At 38.4% G+C, this 20,625-nt stretch overlaps 4 protein-coding genes across 4 annotated transcripts; 1 reads left to right on the top strand and 3 right to left on the bottom strand.

Moving 5' to 3' along the window:
* Window positions 1-674: 674 nt before the first annotated feature.
* Window positions 675-1,920, top strand: LOC117559921 (kappa-type opioid receptor-like). Its single transcript, XM_034236646.1, has 2 exons — window positions 675-1,558; window positions 1,660-1,920. Exons 1-2 carry the CDS (start codon window positions 675-677, stop codon window positions 1,706-1,708), a joined length of 933 nt encoding a protein of 310 aa, XP_034092537.1. The 3' UTR covers window positions 1,709-1,920.
* Window positions 1,921-3,189: 1,269 nt separating this feature from the next.
* LOC117559692 (protease-associated domain-containing protein 1-like) lies at window positions 3,190-9,062 on the bottom strand. The gene is made up of 5 exons (XM_034236370.1): window positions 8,854-9,062; window positions 7,885-7,985; window positions 7,660-7,769; window positions 4,226-4,393; window positions 3,190-3,955 (listed from the first exon to the last, which is right to left on the bottom strand). Exons 1-5 carry the CDS (start codon window positions 8,927-8,929, stop codon window positions 3,835-3,837), a joined length of 576 nt encoding a protein of 191 aa, XP_034092261.1. The 5' UTR covers window positions 8,930-9,062; the 3' UTR covers window positions 3,190-3,834.
* Window positions 9,063-9,572: 510 nt separating this feature from the next.
* On the bottom strand, window positions 9,573-14,377 carry si:dkey-88e18.2 (interleukin-12 subunit beta). The gene is made up of 8 exons (XM_034237209.1): window positions 14,253-14,377; window positions 13,843-13,924; window positions 13,474-13,713; window positions 13,045-13,165; window positions 12,736-12,920; window positions 12,064-12,212; window positions 11,863-11,973; window positions 9,573-10,107 (listed from the first exon to the last, which is right to left on the bottom strand). The coding sequence occupies exons 1-8, from the start codon at window positions 14,253-14,255 to the stop codon at window positions 9,952-9,954; spliced, it is 1,047 nt and encodes a 348-aa protein (XP_034093100.1). The 5' UTR covers window positions 14,256-14,377; the 3' UTR covers window positions 9,573-9,951.
* A 3,177-nt stretch (window positions 14,378-17,554) lies between these two features.
* LOC117560357 (transcription factor BTF3-like) lies at window positions 17,555-20,531 on the bottom strand. The gene is made up of 6 exons (XM_034237221.1): window positions 20,442-20,531; window positions 19,417-19,485; window positions 19,205-19,318; window positions 18,420-18,621; window positions 18,277-18,336; window positions 17,555-17,933 (listed from the first exon to the last, which is right to left on the bottom strand). The coding sequence occupies exons 2-6, from the start codon at window positions 19,483-19,485 to the stop codon at window positions 17,887-17,889; spliced, it is 492 nt and encodes a 163-aa protein (XP_034093112.1). The 5' UTR covers window positions 20,442-20,531; the 3' UTR covers window positions 17,555-17,886.
* Between the last annotated feature and the right edge of the window lie 94 nt (window positions 20,532-20,625).

Raw genomic sequence — 20,625 nt, 5'->3', positions numbered from 1 at the left:
AAAAACGGAAAAAGGCTGGTATTTCCGTTTTTTGGCTTTTGTTTAAAACGAAAAATCAAACTGACAAAAAGTACACGGACCCATAACCATGTACCTTAATCAGAAGGGTTGAATGCATTATGTGCCTCGTGCTGTGACCGATGCCAGGCCGATTGACACGAGCTCATTGTGGATCTAATAACATATATAAGCGTCAAAGTGAATTTAAATCAAAGTTTGGGAGAAAGGAAGTTAGAGAACTTATGAATACCTTACTGTTAGTATTATACTGTGTTGTCTTTATTAAAAAATAACTTCAAATCTGAATTGTATTCTCTAGCGTGTTTTTTTCCTTCTGGTTTCGTGTTTAAACTTATTTTTATTGTAATAGCCTATGTTTGTATTTTCAGATGCACACGTATGTTAATATCGTGAAGCACTTTGGTGAAAAGGCTGTTTAAAGGATTATATAAATTAAATAAGGATGAAAGATGAAGACGTATCAATTACATCACAACATGTCGATTAAAAGCATATAGCATAGCTGCATGTGAAAAAGCTTCAAAGTTAAAATACATTCTCTGATTGGTATTTTTTTTATAAAGAAGACATTACAGTGTCACAAGAGAGTTGCTGACTTCGCGTTGTAACTCTTGCATAAAAAGGCTAGCCTTCAGAAACATTTGCGCATAAAGATGGTCCCCGCCAACATCACAGACTCTATCTCAGGAGGAGTTCCTCTATCGGTGGACTTCAAAAGTCCTCAGGACTATGTCATCTTTATTTTTCAGATCGTATTTGCAACGGTAACTGTTCTGGTAGCCGGATCTGTAGTCATCACCATATTGGCCACCTCGGCGCTCCGCCTCCAGAACAGGTTTATTTTCATGCTGAACACCAGTATTTGTGACACGCTTGTTGGGGTCTCCGTGTATTATCTCGGTCTGTTTGATGTTCAGGAGTTATACCCGCCTAGGAATGGAACTTGTAATATTTTACCCTCACTTCTAGGGGTCAATATTCTGACGTTTTTGTTCGCACAGTTTGACCGCTATTTTGCTGTGTGCCACCCATTCATCTATGGTCGCTTTGTTACAAGACAGTTTGTGATAGGCATTAACATCTACTGCTGGGTTTACAATTCGGCTCACTTGTTGGCCAGGAATTTGCTGCCATCTTCCAAAGCAATGCAGATGTACGTAATCAGCATAGTACTCTTTCAGCTGATCTTGGTCACCAAAGTGGCCATGACTATCAAACTGTATGTGGTTGCCAGAGTCCAGCTCGCCAGAGACCCTCCCAGCGCGGAAAAAGAGAGCAAGAAGGAATCATTACGAATCATCATCTTTGTTGTCATAACCTTCTTGGTGTTGTGGTGCCCCTCTTTTGTTAATATAATCATCAGATTTATAGGAGTAGGGGGGCTGACGTTTAGGAACGAGGCCACTAACCTGTTCGCCATCATGGCTCGTTTCAACGCAGTGTGCACTCCGTCCGTGTACATCTGGGGTAGCCCGGCACTGAGGGAAGCCATGGTGACGAACGTGTGGGGCAGAGTGTGCCCGAGATGCAAAAGGAGGTAACACTGGGGGCAAATGCATAGGCCTACATGTTCAACAAATGTATACATGTGATATTTTTATCTGTTGCTCTTCTAACTGCCTTTAACTCCTTTTTCAGAGTCGGCTCCATTCACGGGAAGGGAGATACCAAAAACACATGGGAGTAACAGGAGCCCGAGGATTCCCCTATTCTAATCAACTGTGACACTTTCTCCATCTCTCTCCCTCTCATTGATTTTGAACCACACAGCCATGCAAAGTTTAAATGCAAAACAGTTTTCTGAAATGTTTCTATCATTGTGCCTTATAGGTAATCTCAATGTTTCATCTGAATTAGCTGTTGATTCATTGACAGCGATTTGACGGACAAACTGTTACGTTACTCCTATTAAATAATAGAATAGTGTCGCGGAGTGAGATGTGAAGTGTTGTACCTTGTCTATCTGCAGTGTCGTTGTCCATGCTGGGTGGTGCTGATCAGCATTTTTTTTTTAAAGGTGTGGGCGCACACGTCTTTCAATATAATCTTTGTAGTGGCTTGTTTGGCACGTATATTGTGCATTATGGTTTGGCTGGTTGTAGTGTTGGCTCTGATCACATTAACTAAACATGCGTTGAGTAGTTATTAACAGTGTGCGGAGGCAGGTTGATAAACGGGATTAACCCGTGTTGGGAATATTTGGATACGGTCTTTTTCTCTACTGAAGTTGAGGTGGTCATAGATCTATGTTTACCATTTAATAAGAAAGTGAAAGATTAATATGCCACTATTTAAAATGTTAAACCAAATCAAATGTACATCTTTAATAATTGATATCTTCTAGATGTATTTAAATTCATAATTTGCTGTATGCCCCTTTTTAACAAAACATAAATGATCAACAAGACTTAAAGATATAATACAATTTTAAATGATAGATCATGTATACAGCTTAAACGCTAGGTGAAAGACACATGTACATACCCTAATACACTTCTCTGATATGAGTTCAAACTGAAAATACCTAATCAAAAAAAGCAAAAATAAATACAATATTTTTCTCGTATTTTTTTTAATATACAACTGAAAAATAAAACCTAAATGAAAACATTTATCCTCTAAAAAATGCTACCTTTAAAAAAGGCAAATTAAAGCACACTACAGCAAAACTAAATAAGACATTTAAATGTGTCTGAACACAAGCAGGAAGACTGGAGGTGCAATAAGAGCAATGATATTTACTGATAATAAAGAACATAGTTGCAAATCTAATACATTGTAAATCCAGTGGGTTTAATGTTAAAATTCTTTAATCTGTAAACTATTGGCACAAAACTACTGTAAATTGGTTTAATAACTTAATACAATTATATTTGAGGTTTAAGTACCGTATACAATGTACTCAATTTACACAAGCTATTTTAATACTGATAAGGGCTATGAAAGAGTATACAGTGAAATATAATACAGCAGCATGTAAATGTTATTGATTGATAAGGAAGAGCGATTCTTTTCCATCCTAAAACATGACACAAGACGGGAAGAGGTGGCCTGGAGCTCTGCAGCGAGACGCTATTTAAGATGGAAAATGTAGTCCAAGTAAGACAAAGTGACGAATACTGTGCTTCGTTGGGCGTTAAAAACACTGGCCTAAAGATGAATCTCTTCGGGGACAAACATATCTTTACATTTATTTTTAAAAATTGCAAAAATTCATACTGATCAGTCATCATTTTCACAAAAGTTAATTTGTCCTACCTCACGTTTTCTATCTTTACTTTGTATATACCAAAAACAATATAGTGTAAAACCTTTGAATACAAATAGCTCCTTTCTGCATCAGGAGTAATACAAACGTCAGTCGAGGTACAAAGGTAAGCTTTTAGTAGTCAGAGTGCTTCAGGGATGTAAGGACAGAAAATGTGTTTGTTTTATAAAGTTGTATAGATTTTTACTTCAGAAAGACAATACATGATATGAGGCAGCAAAAGATACATTTTGTATAACACAGTTTAAGTTCATGCAAATAAGCAGGAATTTATTTGAAATGTTTGCAGTAAGATGACATTCCTGGTTTTGCATCGTGTAGTAAAGTTCCACATGCCGTGAGGCCTGCTTGTTGTTGACTTTGGCTGTGTGTTTGAGTGTGAGATGTATAAATACGGTCATTTAAACAGGTTCACCTAGTGTGTGTGGTTTTGTTTAACAACCATCAAATTATTTCCCTGTGCAACTGCGAGTTGATTCACAACTGATAGGATACGCACCAAATGTTTATTGGGTGGGGGAGGGCATGAAGTTGTGCGTCATGTTCTACCACAGTGTCCATGGGGGCTGCTTGAGTGGAAACGAAGCCAGAGAGGAAACATTGACAGGAATGGAAATGACAGCCCACGGCATTGCATGTCTCTGAAGAGATCGTCTGATCATCATTCTGAAATAAATGTGAAAGATGAAACATGTTTGATGTCCGGAAATGTGCATTAATGATAACAGATTGCTTTATTAATAAACTCAAATTAGAGCAAAATAAGAGTAAATAAATGTTTGTGTGTCTGCATCTTTCTTAGATGGACAGGTTGTAGGATATGTACATCCAGAATAACTCTAATAATACCTGGCAAAGATCTCGGTTTGATCTACACATAAAATAGCTTGGAGCTTTAAGTACAATTCTTAAGTCTGATTCCTAAATGTGTCTCACCCATCACGCCCCAGCAGGAATAGAGCAGGTATGCTGGGTTTAGCCGTGCTTCCATCAGTGATCATGTCCAGGTACTGACTGTCATTGTCCACCGCATTATCAGCAATCAGAACTGCTTTGCCTCCTGCTTCCTCCACATGTCGGGCCTTTTGCACAAAGGAGCAACCTCTGGAGAGCACATAAGAACAGACAAAGAAATGTGAGCAACTATTTGAAAATGTTCCCGCCAACACATCCTGTAAAATGATGTTTGGTGACATATTTATTCAAAACTTCATAGTCCCATCAGGGCAGCTGGTTGCCCATAGCAATTAGACACTGCCCTAACATTACATTACATTACATTGCATTTAGTTGACGCTTTTATCTAAAGCGACTTACAATAAGTACATTCGACCAGGAAGACACAACCTTGAAGAAAACAGAATCATATAAGTACATCAGGTTTCATAGAGCCAAACATTTCAAGTGCTACTCAACTGGCTTTAGGTAAGCCAGTCCTTTATTAGTATATAAGTGCTTCGTTAATAGTTCTATCGCTCGAAGTGGAGTCGAAAGAGATGAGTTTTCAGTTTGCGCCGGAAGGTGTGTAAGCTATCTGCCGTCCTGATGTCAATGGGGAGCTCATTCCACCATCTTGGAGCCAGGACAGCAAACCCACGTGTTTTTGCTGATGGGAACTTGGGTCCCCCTCGCAGCGAGGGTGCAGCGAGTCGTTTGGCTGATGCAGAGCGTAGTGCACGCGCTGGGGTGTACGGTTTAACCATGTCCTGGATGTACGAAGGGCCAGATCCATTCGCAGCATGGTAAGCAAGTACCAGTGTCTTGAAGTGGATTCTAGCAGTTACCGGAAGCCAGTGAAGGGAGCGGAGGAGCGGAGTGGAAAATTTAGGAAGGTTGAAGACCAGACGAGCTGCTGCATTCTGGATGAGCTGCAGAGGTCGGATGGCACATGCAGGTAGACCAGCCAGGAGGGAGTTGCAGTAGTCCAGGCGTGAGATGACGAGAGCCTGGACCAGAACCTGAGTCGCTTTCTGTGTCAGCTGGGGACGTATCTTCCTGATGTTGTAAAGCGTGTATCTGCAGCAACGGGTTGTAGCAGCGATGTTTGCAGTGAAGGACAGGTTGTTATCTAGGGTCAACACTTACAAATAGATGTGTCTGCTAATTATCTTAACACACAAATCATGTTTCTGTGGTCCCCAAGCAGCATCCAATTCGTAAATAACTCAGTGTGGAAATGGGGATATGCAGTAAGGTCTAAAAGATCTAGCAACCCTTAAATGTCATGGTTTTTCAGTTAATATTGTTTGTTTGAGACACAGCCGTTTCCCCATATGCAACTTTTTCAAAAACATGTATGTAAAAACCTAGGTCCAACACACATTTAAAATGTCATGAGCAACCAAACAGGTTCATATCAAAAGTATTTGAATCCATAATCAAGTAACAGTCTTTTTATTTGCCAGTTATTTGAACACGTTGAATTTGCTTAACATGAATCTGGCTCTGAACCCCTCTGCTGACATTATAAGGAACTAGTCATTAATATAATTATTATCTGTGTTTCTACAAATTAAACATTGTTTAAGTGTGTTATGTCTGCTTAAAGAATACAAATGTTATTGCACAACCATATAAATATATTTTTGTGCATGTTAGGAATGCAGACTGGTGGCTGACGAGGCCAGACAAAGACACTTATGCGCCTGCACTACGGGGACAAAGATGTAGAAGCCCGAAGGTTATATTCTGCTGTATGAGCCAGACGAGCACTATTGAAATTAATATTATATGCAGGGGTGCACATAACTTTTTTGCCCTGGTTCTCAAAGGAGCACCTGGAGATGTTGCTTGGTACTCATCCTTAAAATGAAATAAATAAACCGGTCTTTATTTGTCAGACACACGGCACAGAACACATAGAGGTGAACACGGAACACACATGCAGAGGCGAACACAGAACACACATGCAGAGGTGAACACAGAACACACATGCAGAGGTGAACACAGAACACACATGCAGAGGTGAACACAAGACAACATTAGCACGACCAGTAATCCTACAAGCTGTCATCACTTCCCTTCTGACTGTTCTCCTCACTGTCTTCCTCTCTGTCAGACATGGTAGCTGATGATGTAGGCCTACTTCTTTCTCTCTGGTTGAGTCTGCGATTAGCTGCTTGCATCCACAAGTCAACAGCTGGTTTTGGGTCGAAAGTCCAGTTTTAAAGGATATTTGTAGTTACCGTCCTATAGTATACATTGGAATGATTTCAAACCTGTTTATCCCAATAATTATAAAGGAGTGCCTTGGAAATATGTGTTTACATAAATTGTGACCAAACCGTTTGAACTTAGACTAAAGTTAACTATCTAAACACTCAGAGTACTTACCTCACTGAGCTGTAGTTATCAGCCTCTCAGTCTGACTGGAGAGGACTCTCCCTCCACATTATTGTAGAAACATCTTCTTCTTATCTCCGCAGCTAGCACCAGATTCTAATAACAACAGCGCCGGTACCGGCCCACCCTCCCTCGCTCACTCGCACTTTGGCTGTGAGCTGCGGGCGCCAGATAAGCCAACATCCCCCATTTTCATCACTTACAGCGCCCATGGTACAGGGTAAATGAAACGTGTAACCGGGGTGAAAAGGGTGTTACATTTACTTAATTATGAATGTTGTTACATCAAGGCTGAAAATTAGGATGAGCGCCAACGGTCAAAAATGTTTTTTTCCCTCCCAGAGCTGCCAGTGCAGCGCCTCCCCAGATCTGGCGCCCTAGGCGAAAATCAACGCCAGTGTGACGGGCCGGCCCTGAGTTCATATGCAACTCGCAAATATCTTTCTCTCTCTCTTCTCTCTCCTCTCTTCTCTCTTTTCCCTTCTCTCTCCCTCCCTCAATGTTGGTACGCAAATGCGCCTTTTTTCAAATGACCTGGTGCTCTTTTTTTGGCCGAGGTGCGCATGCGCACCAGTTATGTACAGCCCTGATTATACGTCAAATGTGTGAAATAAGTATAATGGCTTGAAAAAAAGCATGTCTTCTTAATGCAAAACTGTCCTCACAAGGCTGTGATAGGACAGTCAAGAACAACACCACATCTAAACTTATAACAACTGCTTGGCCATCCACTCAACCCCTTTTCATTTCAGGCCATGTCTTGAATTCTTTCCCACAAGTCAACCACTTTGACCCTGCAAGTTTTACCTGCTTATTGCTCAGGGGTAATGATGAAATGATGCCCTTTTGTTTTTCTCTGTACAAGCGTCTTGAGTATTTAGAAAAGTGCCTTATAGATTAATTGTATTATAATTATGATTAAAAGGATTGATGCAAACTTACAATTCCAGTTTACCACATATCCCAAGTGTTCCAGACTCAATGGCTTATACAAGTGAAGCTATTGTTGCTGATGAATGTGCACGTACCCTCTCTCCACCAGGACTACTTGTCCCTGTATGATTTCTCCGTCCTCCAGCTCTGAACAGCCGTCTGCTGGGTCTGCTGGCACCAGGAAAATCTTATCATATGAATATGTCTAGGGACAAAATGAGAGAAAAGGAATGTGATGGTAAGTGATTGGTGAACACATGCGTCTGAGGCTTGACAACCCTTTGACCAACATGTGAAATTATATACAAACAACAACTCACAAAATCTCCTCCAAAGTCTTTAGCAGGTGCTGCACTGAAGATGTACCCTATCTCCTCTGGACTGATGACCCGGAAATAAAGCAGTTCATTGATCCCAAGACCTAGGGTACAAAAAAGGAAATGTAACAGGACCAACATTAAACAACACGCAGTGACATTATTTTTAGGTTGGATATTCAACATGCAAATCCATTGGTGTTTTTTTTAATATGGCCAAGTTTTTGGTTTTGTGAAGAGGTGTGAAGTAACTAAGTACATGTATTCAAGTACCATTTTGAGATACTTGTACTTTACTTGAGTATTTTATGCTACGTTGTACTAACTTAAAAAGGACTCCATTTAAACCTGGAGTAAATTCACAATCTACCCTGCGGTATACGAAGTCATTCAAACTATCTGCACCTTTATCAGCTTTGATAAACACTTGAATGTTTCAATAATTATAATCAAATGATATAATATATATTATTCTGAAACGGTCCAATTTGCATAATAATTACTACTTACTTTTGGATTTTTACTAGAGTACAATTTTGAATGCAGGCCTAATACTTGTAACAGAGTAGTCCTACACTCTGGTACTTCTACTTAAGTACAATATCTGAGTACTTCTCCCAGCTCTGGTTTTGGTCCTAAATTGAAAACCTGTGGTTAAGAGCAAGTGCTAAGATCATACTGTATGGCTAAGATGTGAGCTAACCGTCCTATGAGAAAGAAGACGCCACCATAGAGTCAATGTCTGTCCAATATCTATTATACACTGCCATAACTGCATCACCAGTAACATTACGAGGTAAGAGTTGCAGAAGCAGGCACATATAAGATGATAATTCACTGAGAAAATACAGAAGTACAGACGAAAGCCTTACAAAACTTCTGAAACCCTCGAGCTAACATGACAGTTACACCGAGACGTTAGCTAAATTAGCGGTTTACTAGCATTACATGCTCCCCCCGCCCCTTACTTACCTGAAATGCTATTGAACTGTATGAAAACACTCCAGAGGTATAAAAGGAAAGCCGTCGTCCAAACAACCTTTGCCATGTTCAAGGCATTTGTAGAGATAGTTAACGTTAAATAAAACAGACGTGTAGCAGCTTTATAATTGAGATCGGTGTTTGTCCATACTGTATGCTAGCTGTCGTTCTGTGAATGAACAACAGACCAGCAGGTTAAAGGAACCACTTCCGCGCTTTTTTAATGCGCATGCGTACATCGCAAAGGCGGATCAACCTGCTAGGTGGTCGCGGGGCAAAACCAAACTGTTTGGCCCCTTTAGCTGACCCCCCACCCCTCCTCCTAAATTGTTTTATTTACAACTCTCTGTGCACTGTGTATCCAACATATTTATATTCTAGAGCAGAATATTTACTTTACTTCCAGCCAAGGACACCTTACAAGATAGATAACATAATGTGAACCCGCTCATGGAAAAACATTATATATTTTTACAATATAGATTATTTAGATTAGATTAGATTGACTTTATTGATCCCAATTTGGGAAATGTTTTCGTCACATCAGCATGTTATCAAAGCATTGCAAATAATGGGAAATGAAAAAGAGAAGAAAATAAACCATAATAAAATAGTAACTTCTCAAAAGTAAAAGAGAACTAAAAAGTAAAATTAATTCATATTGACAGTGAAAGACTCAAATCTCGGCCAATTACAGAACACAATTTTAATTGAAAAGTATGTTTTTTTATTTGTATAACATAGATAAACTTTCAAGCACTTGTTGTGTCATATTCCAATAGACAAAAATGTAATAATCATATTACCATTTACCCAGATTTGCTTTTCAAAAGATTTTGGAAATCTCAGAATTGGTAAGAATGGTTTGCGTTTTTATTCACTTGTTAGGTTTTCATACAAATGGAATGCAAGATTGAAAAAACATATGATACTAATTGTTCCCCAGTGAAGGTATAGATGTATTGCACGGCTAGATGTGTTTGCATTATCCCTAAAAACATGTATACAAATATACATCCACATTTACGTTATTTCCAAACAAAGGTGTTTGTACACCAGCATGGTCCCAGTTGCAATGGATGTTATTTATTAAGCATTGTATTTTAAAGTCTTCTTAACACTTTTTCCCCCTTTTTTTCTTCCTTTTCTGTTCTTGCAGTTTTCCAAGTACTCAGATGGCAACTCTGGGCAGCATGTCTTTGCTTTGTTTTTGCATTTGCAGGGTTTATTTTTCCCTGTAATCACCTGTAATGAGTTAATAACAGATTAGGTTCTGATTACAGGAGAATAAAAAGCAACAAATCTTACATTAATCAAATGTGTCTGCAAGTTCTGGCTATATATATTAAAAATGCTCCCATTAAAATGTTTTAAGAGTTGCTCTTTGGGCATTTGTAATGATCTGCATTACTTTCCCACTGGAGCATGTTATTTGTCTGCATAACGTTGTCATTTACTGCTAAAGCTTCAAGCCAATTATGCTCTGCAGGTATGTCTATGTTTGCTCACCGGGAAATATGTTTTTGACCTTTATTGAGCTGTCAGCAAGTATATTTATTTTACTTTTTAGCTTTGGGACAACAACATTTTATGTTGGGCTCTCGGCATGTGCTCCGATTTAAGTAAATAAAATCTGGCAAAATGTTCCTCCTGACAATGTTGAACTACAGGATGAATCATTAAAATCAGAAATTTGAAACCATAATCTTTGCTAGGTTTCAAATAAGTTGTCATGTATATCAAATCTAGCTAGCAGATGCAGCTTTGATACACCTTTGCGTACTTTTGCTGTTTTCTAGTGCTTGTTAGTGCCTATAGGGTCTGTTTTGTTTGCACAAACAAATCCCTGTTGAATGATAATATAGCTATGGGAAAACATTACAAATATCCCTTACAACCACAGAATTCTTCTTGAACCTATTTAACATTTCAATTTCTAATTTAAAAAAACATATTAATTGCTCAAATATATAGCTTGTTTTTTTACCAACTAAGAAACAGTTGAATACTACAAATATGGTATAGTTTAAAAAAAGTGTAACTTCTTTACCACTAAACTAATTTGTGTTTTCAAATCAGGCACTAGTGATGATGATAACATAAGAAATCCATTATAATTGTTACCAGAGTATTGTACTGTAGATATAATATAAAAGTGATTAGTAACTATGATTAGGAGCATACACTAGACATATTCACTGATGGATATTTCTGATACTTTGTCCAGACGAAAGTAGTCCACATGTGTGTACATAAAGTACACACATGTGGACTGGTACTGCACTTTTTGCATTTGTACACATGACATGAGCATGCAACACATAAATGAAGAAGTAACATACATGAGGAAGGAAGCACAAAGCTCTTTTAATAGCACAGTCGCAAACCACCAAGATACACAGAAACGCCAACACACTTATACAGAAATACACAGGGCCAAGGAACAAACTTTGAGAAAGACTGTATAGAGTGCAACTGGACTGACTCCTCAAGTTATGATTCATGTTGAATGATGTCATATGTAAATTACTTTTGATTGTCATTTCAACAAGGATCTTAAAATGGACAAAACTGTTGAGACCAACTTTATGTGGTCTCAAGATGTGGTCCCACGAAACCATTCAGTCATGTTTTGCTTGCAAATAATATGTCATACTGCTTTAATTCTGTGTGTTTATAAATACATATATATAGTTGTAAAATATTTAGAATAAATATTAATATACAAATTATTAGTTTGAGTACAGTCATAAATAAAAATAAATAATAACAGTGTTTAGTGATCTTCTGTCTTAAAACGTAGGGACGTATTACTGCGCTTCTGGTGAGTGCTGTGTTATCTTTTAGCTATCAGTGTGTGTAATTGCCCCAAAGGGAGACAGCCAGAAACACATAGTGAAAAACAGTAGGTTAGAGGACACAAGGACATTGTGGACGTGTAAGAAACAAAGAGAGAGCAGGAGCAGAAAGTGTTGTGTTGGAATAATGTCAACAGGTTACATTGTTCCAGGCAGTCCACTGGCTCCAGGCTGAGAGCACCACTGCGTCTCTGGAGCGAACCCTCAGCTTGCTGATCCTCTTCGGTATCAGAACAGAAGAAGAACGTCCAGTCTAAAGTCAGACAGGTCGCACAATGAGAAAAAACAAAAACAACAGAGAGAATAATGACAGACATGAAAAGATCACCAGATGTATGTGTACCTTGCCATCATCTTTTAAAACGTATTCAATTTGGTGCTCCAGGCTGAAGTAGCTGTGCGGAGTGGACCAGCTGGACGGTGCATCGATGGTGACGTTCAGGTCCTCCTTCCCCTCCTGACACCTCACAATGTTGGGACTGTCAGGTTCAACTAGACAAAATGACATACACAAATTAGAGAAACAAGGAAAACATGGGTCAACACGTATCAGTAAGGAATCATTAAAGTATGTATATAAATGTATACATATTTTGCTGAAATAATAACATTCATTTAAAAAAGGAAAAACTGTTAACAGTTTGATCGAAGGCTTACATTTGTCTTTTTTGTCTTTTGAACTTTAATTCTTATGTTTTAATTTCAAGTCACAGCTGTTTTTTGCTGTTTATGATAGTGGTACATTTATTTGGAAAGAAGTTCATTTATCACTTATTGCCTTTTATTATGACTTTTATAGTTTTTGATAATAATGATAAAGGTTTGTACATCAATGTTTGATTGAAACCAAACTCTTTTAACGTTTGGTTTTCATCCTTTGAGACCAATTTACTATTACTTTGAATGATCTCATCTCAAAATGTGTCAACAACTTTGTCAGGAATTGTATTCGGTATATTTGTTATCAAATCTTTCGTAGAATGCCTTATATGTATCTTAGTTTCTCTCAGCTTACTGATGTCTCTGAGATAAAATCTCTTGGTCTTTCTGAGGACGGAGAGTTCAACGATGGCCTCCACGGTGACCTCCAGCTGGGTGCTTTCCTCAGTGTAGGGTGAGAGCAAGTGGTTCAGCTCAAACTGGAATCTCCCATCCTTCTGATCACTGCTGACCCAATCACACGTCTTCCCACCTTCACTGCTACAGGGCAAACACAGAGTGAAATATCTACCTGAGAGAAGTAATTCTGTTTGTTGGTCTGTCTTTATAAACTTCATGCAAAATGTTCGGCCTCTTTTACTGTAACTTTTTTAATTTCCTTTACCATTCACGGCCCAGTCCAAGGCGCACTGCAGTTTGTCCAAGGCGCACTGCGGTTTGTCGTTTGTCGATCCAGACACAGCTGAAGTTACAGTCATAAGACTTTGCCCGACAAGAGAGATAATCTATAAAGAGACCCAACGTGAGTAACCACAAGTGTAAAGGAACATTTTTGGACTTTGTCACTTCCAAAAATGAAGAGAAAATATTACTAAATGTAAGACCTTGTGTTTGGAAGTGCATCATAGTAGGTTTCAGTATTTTTAACTTCCAGTCTCAGTCTTTGACCACCTAGTCTGACATGACGACAGCTTCAAGATTCGGCTATTTTGTAATTAAGTGTGCACTATGAGTTCCTCTATTTGAGAGACTCTTGCCATTTAAAGTACATGAACAATAAAAAAGAATGGAAAATGAAACCAGAGCATCTTACCAAGCTCCTCAGACTCCAGCAGCAGATAGGTTGATGATAACATTTCTTCTCCTCTCCAGCAGCTGTATTTTCCCAACATGGGTATATCTACCGCTGACACGGAGAGATTCAGACCGTTCTGCTGGATATTCTCCTCGATGTCAACATCCTCCAGCTGAAATGTCCATGTGACATCTCCTTCGACATTGGTACGGCAGGTCAGCGTGACTGGATTTGCATCATTCTTTTTTGCCACCACAACTACACGCATAGATGCAGACACACAGTTACACACACAGACAAACACAAAAACACCTTTGTTAGCATGTCAAGATCAACAGATTTGGAACCTCTCCAGATATTTCATAAATGAAAATAAATTAGACTCACAGTGTTCCGGAAAGCGTTTGAGGTCTTGTGCTCCGGTGAGGCTGAGGAACAAAAGTCCACTCATCCACAGAAACAGAGACTTCTGAAGAATTGGGTGACAGCAAAAGGAGTATGTTGTTGAAAATGATCCATTACTTGCATTACAAGAAACATTTGATTTTCCTTTAATATTATTATTTCCCATTTCATCTTCAATTCAGAAACACAAAATGATATGTTCATGTGACATTTCAATTGGCTAAATTAAATTGGTTGTATATCTGTTATAATAATGCAAATTAAATAGCAAAGTGGGATATTTACTATCAATTCCATCATTTGCCATATATAATCATAACAATATTAACTGACCAGATAATAACAATAATTCAAAAGCAGATATATCTGTAGTACCAACAGGTTTTTCTTACCATTTTGATGAAGTTACACTGAAGTGTCGCTGTTAAAAAATCAAGAGATGAATCCTGATGATTGTATGATCCAACTAATCACTGGGCATCATTTTTATATCATATTGTTGTTGTCGTCATCCTCCCCAGCATCGTATCATCTTGGAGGGGAGAGAGAGAAACTAAGCGCTATAGTAAACCGATAAGAGCATTTCCTCTATACTGTTTTGCATGTCAAATTTAAACTGCGAGTATCGAATGAGGAGGGGATGGAGATAAGAAGTGTGGGTGGTTAGAGGGGTGGGGGGTTGCCCTCACAATTTAAGCTGAAATACTGTGACATAACACTGCATGTGAAATATACTGTGTACACACACACACACACACACACACACACACACACACACACACACACACACACACACACACACACACACACACACACACACACACACACACACACACACACACACACACACACACACACACACACACACACACACACACACACACACACACACACACACACACACACACACACACACACACACACACACTAATGCAGTCTCTCTTCTCTAGTTATCTTCCATTTCTGGGTGTTGGGAAATTTAGTTTGTCATTTTTCCAAATATTGATGTCATTTTATGTCGAATGCAAAATAAAATGACAACTTTTTTAATTTATTTTTTAAACAAGCTCTTTAAAACTGTCAACTTGGCTTTGGGAGGACATTAATAATTCCATAATTACAAACATAATTATTTTCATCCCAACAAGATGATCCCATAAAACATGTCCTTAACTTAATTCTGGAGTAATATGCCAGATATAACCGAGCATTACCTGAGCAAAAAAAAAAACTTCTTTCAAAGGCCCCCCCACCCCCATCACATACATGTAAGCACGTACGACACAGAGAGAGGGACAGATAAAAGGACATTCCCTGTTATTAGTCATATGGGGCAAACCAATTGTGTTGGGCTAAATGTCAACTATTTCACACTCGAAAAAACACTTTTGGTCCTGTGTGCGTTCTCACTGATCTGCCGGTCATCTGATACAGTCATGTGTTAAACAGTTTGTGAATTACTTTTATAGTAAAACCATTTTTGCAACTCACGTTTGCTGGAGGTCTGTGTTACTATTTGGTATTATGATTCTTCATTGTCCATACAGTTTGTAACTAGGTAATATACTGTGTTTTATAGTATTAAGCACCTACAGCTTGACAGACTGTGACCCCATTATGATCTAAAATTCTGCGAAACCTGTTTGGTCATCTGAACAGAAAAAGATGGTTTCAGTTCCTTAAAACATCAATGGAATTTTGATGAATTTGCTCAAGCGCAGAATTTAGTGTACTCAAATAACCCGCTTGTCTGTGTTCACAGTTCATATGCTGTCTTTGATCAATTATCATTTTTATTAACAATATATAAATATATATATGATATTGAAATCACTAAAAAGATCCAGCTGTGTGAAATGTTAACATTAAAAAAAAAGATCACAAAGGCCTGAAAATGAAGACAGCAAATGTTGAATGAAAACTAGTCATGTAGATGTGTAGCATATATACTGTCATTTTAATTAGTTTTAAACGTTATGTTTCAGTGTAGCTGCAAGTTATTTATTTCACATAGTTTCAAGTCTTGAAATATATTTTTGAGTCACCAAACTTGTTTTCCTCTGAATCAGAAGAGTAAGAAAAAGTCCCGAACAATTAAATGTGTTACTTTCCAAGACTCCCTACTTTCATCTTTTAGTGTACACCATGTGTCCTTCAGTCCAGACAGGGGAAAAAACCATCAAGGGTGCTCAAAACACTTCAATAGGTGTCATTATCCACCCTACATAACACATGTCATACAAACAGTATATATAGATACGAGTATATCAGTGTGACTTATTTTGTGCCCATGATTCTGGATATCTATTGGAACATTTAAGGTATGAGAACCATGTAGTTTAATTTAGCAGTTTGAACAAATATTTAGCATAAAACACATTTCGCCAGCTGATATTCGGTGGCACCAATAACTGACTGTACCTCATGTGTAAGAGTTGGTGTGAGTGCTAATAAAAAAACCTCTCATATGTAGGAACACTGAAACCTTTTAAAAACATCAACCTAGTATGTTGCTGTTTCAACCAGTTGTATTCATATACAAATTAGTTTAAAAAAGCTATGCAGTACCTTTAAGGAAACATTTACCTTTGACACTAAATAAGAACATTACTTTGTTTACCGGTTGGTACAGATGCAATGTGAATAGAAGCTAGGGACCTTTACTTCTGAATATTAAAGGGATTTGTAAGAACATTATAATCATTTACATGTGAGCATTCAGAATGGGGCCTTGTGAAGAGGAAAGGCTGGAACACACTTCAGCAGGAACTTAAGCTGACCACTTTGATACCCATCACGGATTTTAAACTCATTTTAAAAAAGCTGGAGAAATCATCTGTGGGTGTTTGCACCTGCTATATCTGACTGTATATGGATTTTAATGACTACTTTTTTACAATGTTGTATTTTAGCGTTGCCTCTGTGTTTAGTGTCCTGTCTGTCTGTAACTTTGTGTGGTAGTGTTACCACTGACAGGTCTCTCTTGAAAATGAGACCTTGTGTCTCAATGAGATCTACTTTTAAATCCAGGCTGAAGACTTTTCTTTTTGTAGCTGCTTTTAATTGAACTATTCATATCTTAGACTGCACTGTAACTTTTATCCATGTATTTTTTATTTTAATGTTTATTTTATTAGCTTTTGTTTTTAATGACTTTTAATGTCTCTTTCGTTTTTTGTAAAGCACTTTGAATTGCCTTGTGTTGAAAAGTGCTATATAAATAAACTTGCCTTGCCTTTACACCTGTATAAATAAAGGCTAAAAAAAAAAGGCTACACAGCAACTACTGTTCTTTGCCGAATAGTGTTTGAGGCATCTGCTTTAATTACAGTCCGTCTACACTGCATGTTTGTACTGTTTTTAGCCGTCAGTATCATGCAATAGAAACATTTCCAAATACTAATGCTGCTGTCAGAAGGGACTCCTAATGGGCTTGCATTTCATGATAAAAAGCTAAACTGAAAGTCCCTGTCAAGCTTCTATTGTTTTCCCCCTACAATGTAATGCTTTGTGATTCAATGCTAAGTTATTACTATATGGTTATACTTCCAGACAACATGTTATGCTTTCTCTGCACAGTAAATAATGACTAATAATCCAATGTTATAAGTAATGGTTTCCATTATCTAGTCCCCTGAGGAAATGTGAAAACTAGGACCATGAGTTTAAATAAAAACAGCAAAGTGATAACACCTTTCTGTTTAAATGTCCTTTTTATTACATGATTCCACCAATACATGTTTGATGTGTGGGCATCACCATGCCGGAAAGGCAGCACGTGAAAGAGAAAGGTTTGCACATTCCACTGAATTAAATTATTTAATATGTACTGCAAAACAAGACAAAAACAAAAGTAACAGATGCCACAAAGTGAGTTTTACTTGTTTAAGCCCAATTGTCATGGTTACATTAAAAAAGCTACTTTTGTTTGTAGCCACAGAGCAGTTACAGATCAATAATTACAAAATGTCGCTTTGTCAAAGTACGGTGAGTCCCAAGGGGCATAGAAATGTGTGCTGGTGTTTTTTAGTTTGCCTCGTCCTTTGAAGCCTCGTCAAAGTTTTCAACAAGATCTAAAAACAGAAACAGAGGGAGAAGAGGACAGTGAGCCGTAGAGGTAAGAACATGTCTCAAGGATCATAAGATTTAATATACAAATGAAACTAAATTACTAAATGTTACCATATGTATCAGCGCCATACATTCCATTTGTGATCGTCTGTTTTTTCATTTCACACCAAGATACATTTAGACGCAGTTTGAAAGATATAAAAAAACACATACTTGACGTGACAAGACAAACGTCTAAGCCTGTTCTTGACTGTAAGTGTTTCGCCTACTTTAATGCTATAGAACTTGAATAAAACAAAAATAATAAAAAAATGGTTTAAAAACATGATGTGTAAATGTGCTTACCTGGAACTTCATCATCCTCATCCTCTTCAGCAGCAACCATGGGGGCCATATCCTCTCCAGCTATGAGGGGGGTGAAGTACAGCACATCATTGAAAGAGAGTTCTGGTACATGCACACAGATCAGGAAAGAGTGTGAAGGGTACCTGGTCTGGGCAGGTTCTCAGCTAATCTCCTGAGGCTGGTGAGGCTGTCGGCTCCCAGCTGGTTCAGGATTCCTGGGAGCATCTCTGTGAGCTGCTTGTTCTCAGCGTGCCCTGTGATGGTGAAGGTGTTGGCCGCCAGTGAGGCCTGCACCTTTGGGTTGTTGAAGTGGATCACTGTCCCCTGGTTTGTGAACATGTTCACCTACAGAGGAACAAACAAGCAACAGAGAGTGTATGGTCAGTGGCAAAGAGCACGATGAACAGATGAAATCATCTTAACATGTACTTTCCTTGTTATTTGTTCTCATTGCTTCAGGATGAAATCAAATCAGTTAAAAGGTGGAGTCAGTACTTCTGGAGAACGATCTTTGATGTTTGAACACCCACACAAATACCCCCTTCAGATTTAACATGCCTCTCTCCCCACTGCCTTGCTATGTACTTGGTTCAAATCCTCTTTGTTTGTTTCCAATTGACAGAGCCAGAGGCTGTGCATGCAACCCAGATTTGTATTTGTACATGCACACGGAGCAACTGAACAGCTAACCGAGATATGTGCTGAATTTGAGAAAAAGTGTATTGTATTAGACCTGCTGACTGCTTCTTTAAAAGATCATTCCTTTGGTAACAATCACATTTTTTTTTTTTAAATGTGGCATTCTATATGCTATTTGTAATACTTAAATTGTATTACTTAAGAGTACCCTGTCCTAAGAGCATCATCGTCATGAAGAGGACACGTTTACTTACTTATTGTTAAGCATTTCAGAACTAATTTGCTGTACCTCTTCAATGCCAGAGATGTTGTTGACTCCCAGTTTCTTGAGGGAGAACTGCAGCTTCTTGTCATCTGCTGTTGCTGTTCTGTGCACCACCTTCTTCTTTCTGCGCGCTGACCCCTAGAGAGCACAACAATGAGCATGAATATAATATACCAATAGTCCAATGTCAAAAAACATTTTCTTCAAGTCAATTGCCAGAATGCATTCCAACTCACCTTGCCGCCTATGCGGACCTGCGCCTGCAGTTTGGCGAGCTTCTCCTGGTTCATTATAAACTCCTTCATCTGAAACAAGGAACACAATTGTATATATTTCAAATGTAATATGTGTTCACAAATAGAAAACACTTTCACCAAACACAGAGCTGGGAGACAAGAAAGCACCAATAGTAGCAGGAATATATAATATCAGTTCTCTTTAATTAAAACATGTTATAGCGCGAGTAAAACCATTAAAAAAAGGTTGTCAGAATTATTGAGATCATCATGGAAATCAGTCGATGGATCACTCAAGAAATCATCATTCAACATTTACAATGTTCAAATTCTATTTTATAACAAGCAGTCTTTAGGCAAGACCACACAGACATGTGAAACATGGGATACCTACACTTATCATCATTACTTATTGTGTTTTCTATTGAGTCATTCCCATCATCACACATAGTAAAAATTGGATTTTTATATGAGAATCCATAATAAAGAAATATGCAAAAAGTAGGCACCTAATGTATGACCTCAACAGTTCAATAGATACATTAGGTTTGCAATAACAATTAAGTGCCAAACCTAAAACTCCCCCAAATCCCCCCGTAGTCAGCTGCCAGAAGCCCAAAAATAGCTGCACACTTTTTAGTCTCGACTCAAGTTCTGCATGAATTAGACAGAGGTGGGCAGCTGAAGTGTGTGGCTAAGTTAGGTCTGCAACGTTCTGCTGGCTAGCTTTATAAGCATAATGAAAGTATGTGATGTTGGGTCATGCTTGGTTTTTCAGCCACTTAGTCAGGGCAACTTGTTTTTCAACCCGGGCTCTCAGAAAGCATGACAACTGAACTGTAGGTTTGTTAGCTCGCCAAGCTAAACAGCTAGCTCGGGCCTTTTTAAACTGACACTAACGCCCACGTATAATGAACATTTGTCCGCCACAGCGCATAGAGTGAGACAAGGGACTGTTCCTCTACAATGCCTAATATATATGGGGCTCAGACAGCTTATACAATACATCAGTGAGGTAAACTAACCTGGGAGTGTGTAAACACGCGGGTCACACAGTCGATAGAAGCTCGGAGAAAGGAGTGAGGACCGGAAGTGGCGTTCTGAGGTGCATAACTTAGCGGATGTGCCCAACATTTTTTTTCAACTAATAAATTAATGTGACTTAAAACATTAAAGTGTATTTTTTTCTAAATAATAATATGTATCTGG

Source organism: Gymnodraco acuticeps, unplaced genomic scaffold (genome assembly GCF_902827175.1).
Source record: "Gymnodraco acuticeps unplaced genomic scaffold, fGymAcu1.1, whole genome shotgun sequence".
In the NCBI taxonomy this organism is placed as follows: Eukaryota; Metazoa; Chordata; class Actinopteri; order Perciformes; family Bathydraconidae; genus Gymnodraco; species Gymnodraco acuticeps.
This window is presented reverse-complemented; position numbering and strand designations above follow the sequence as displayed.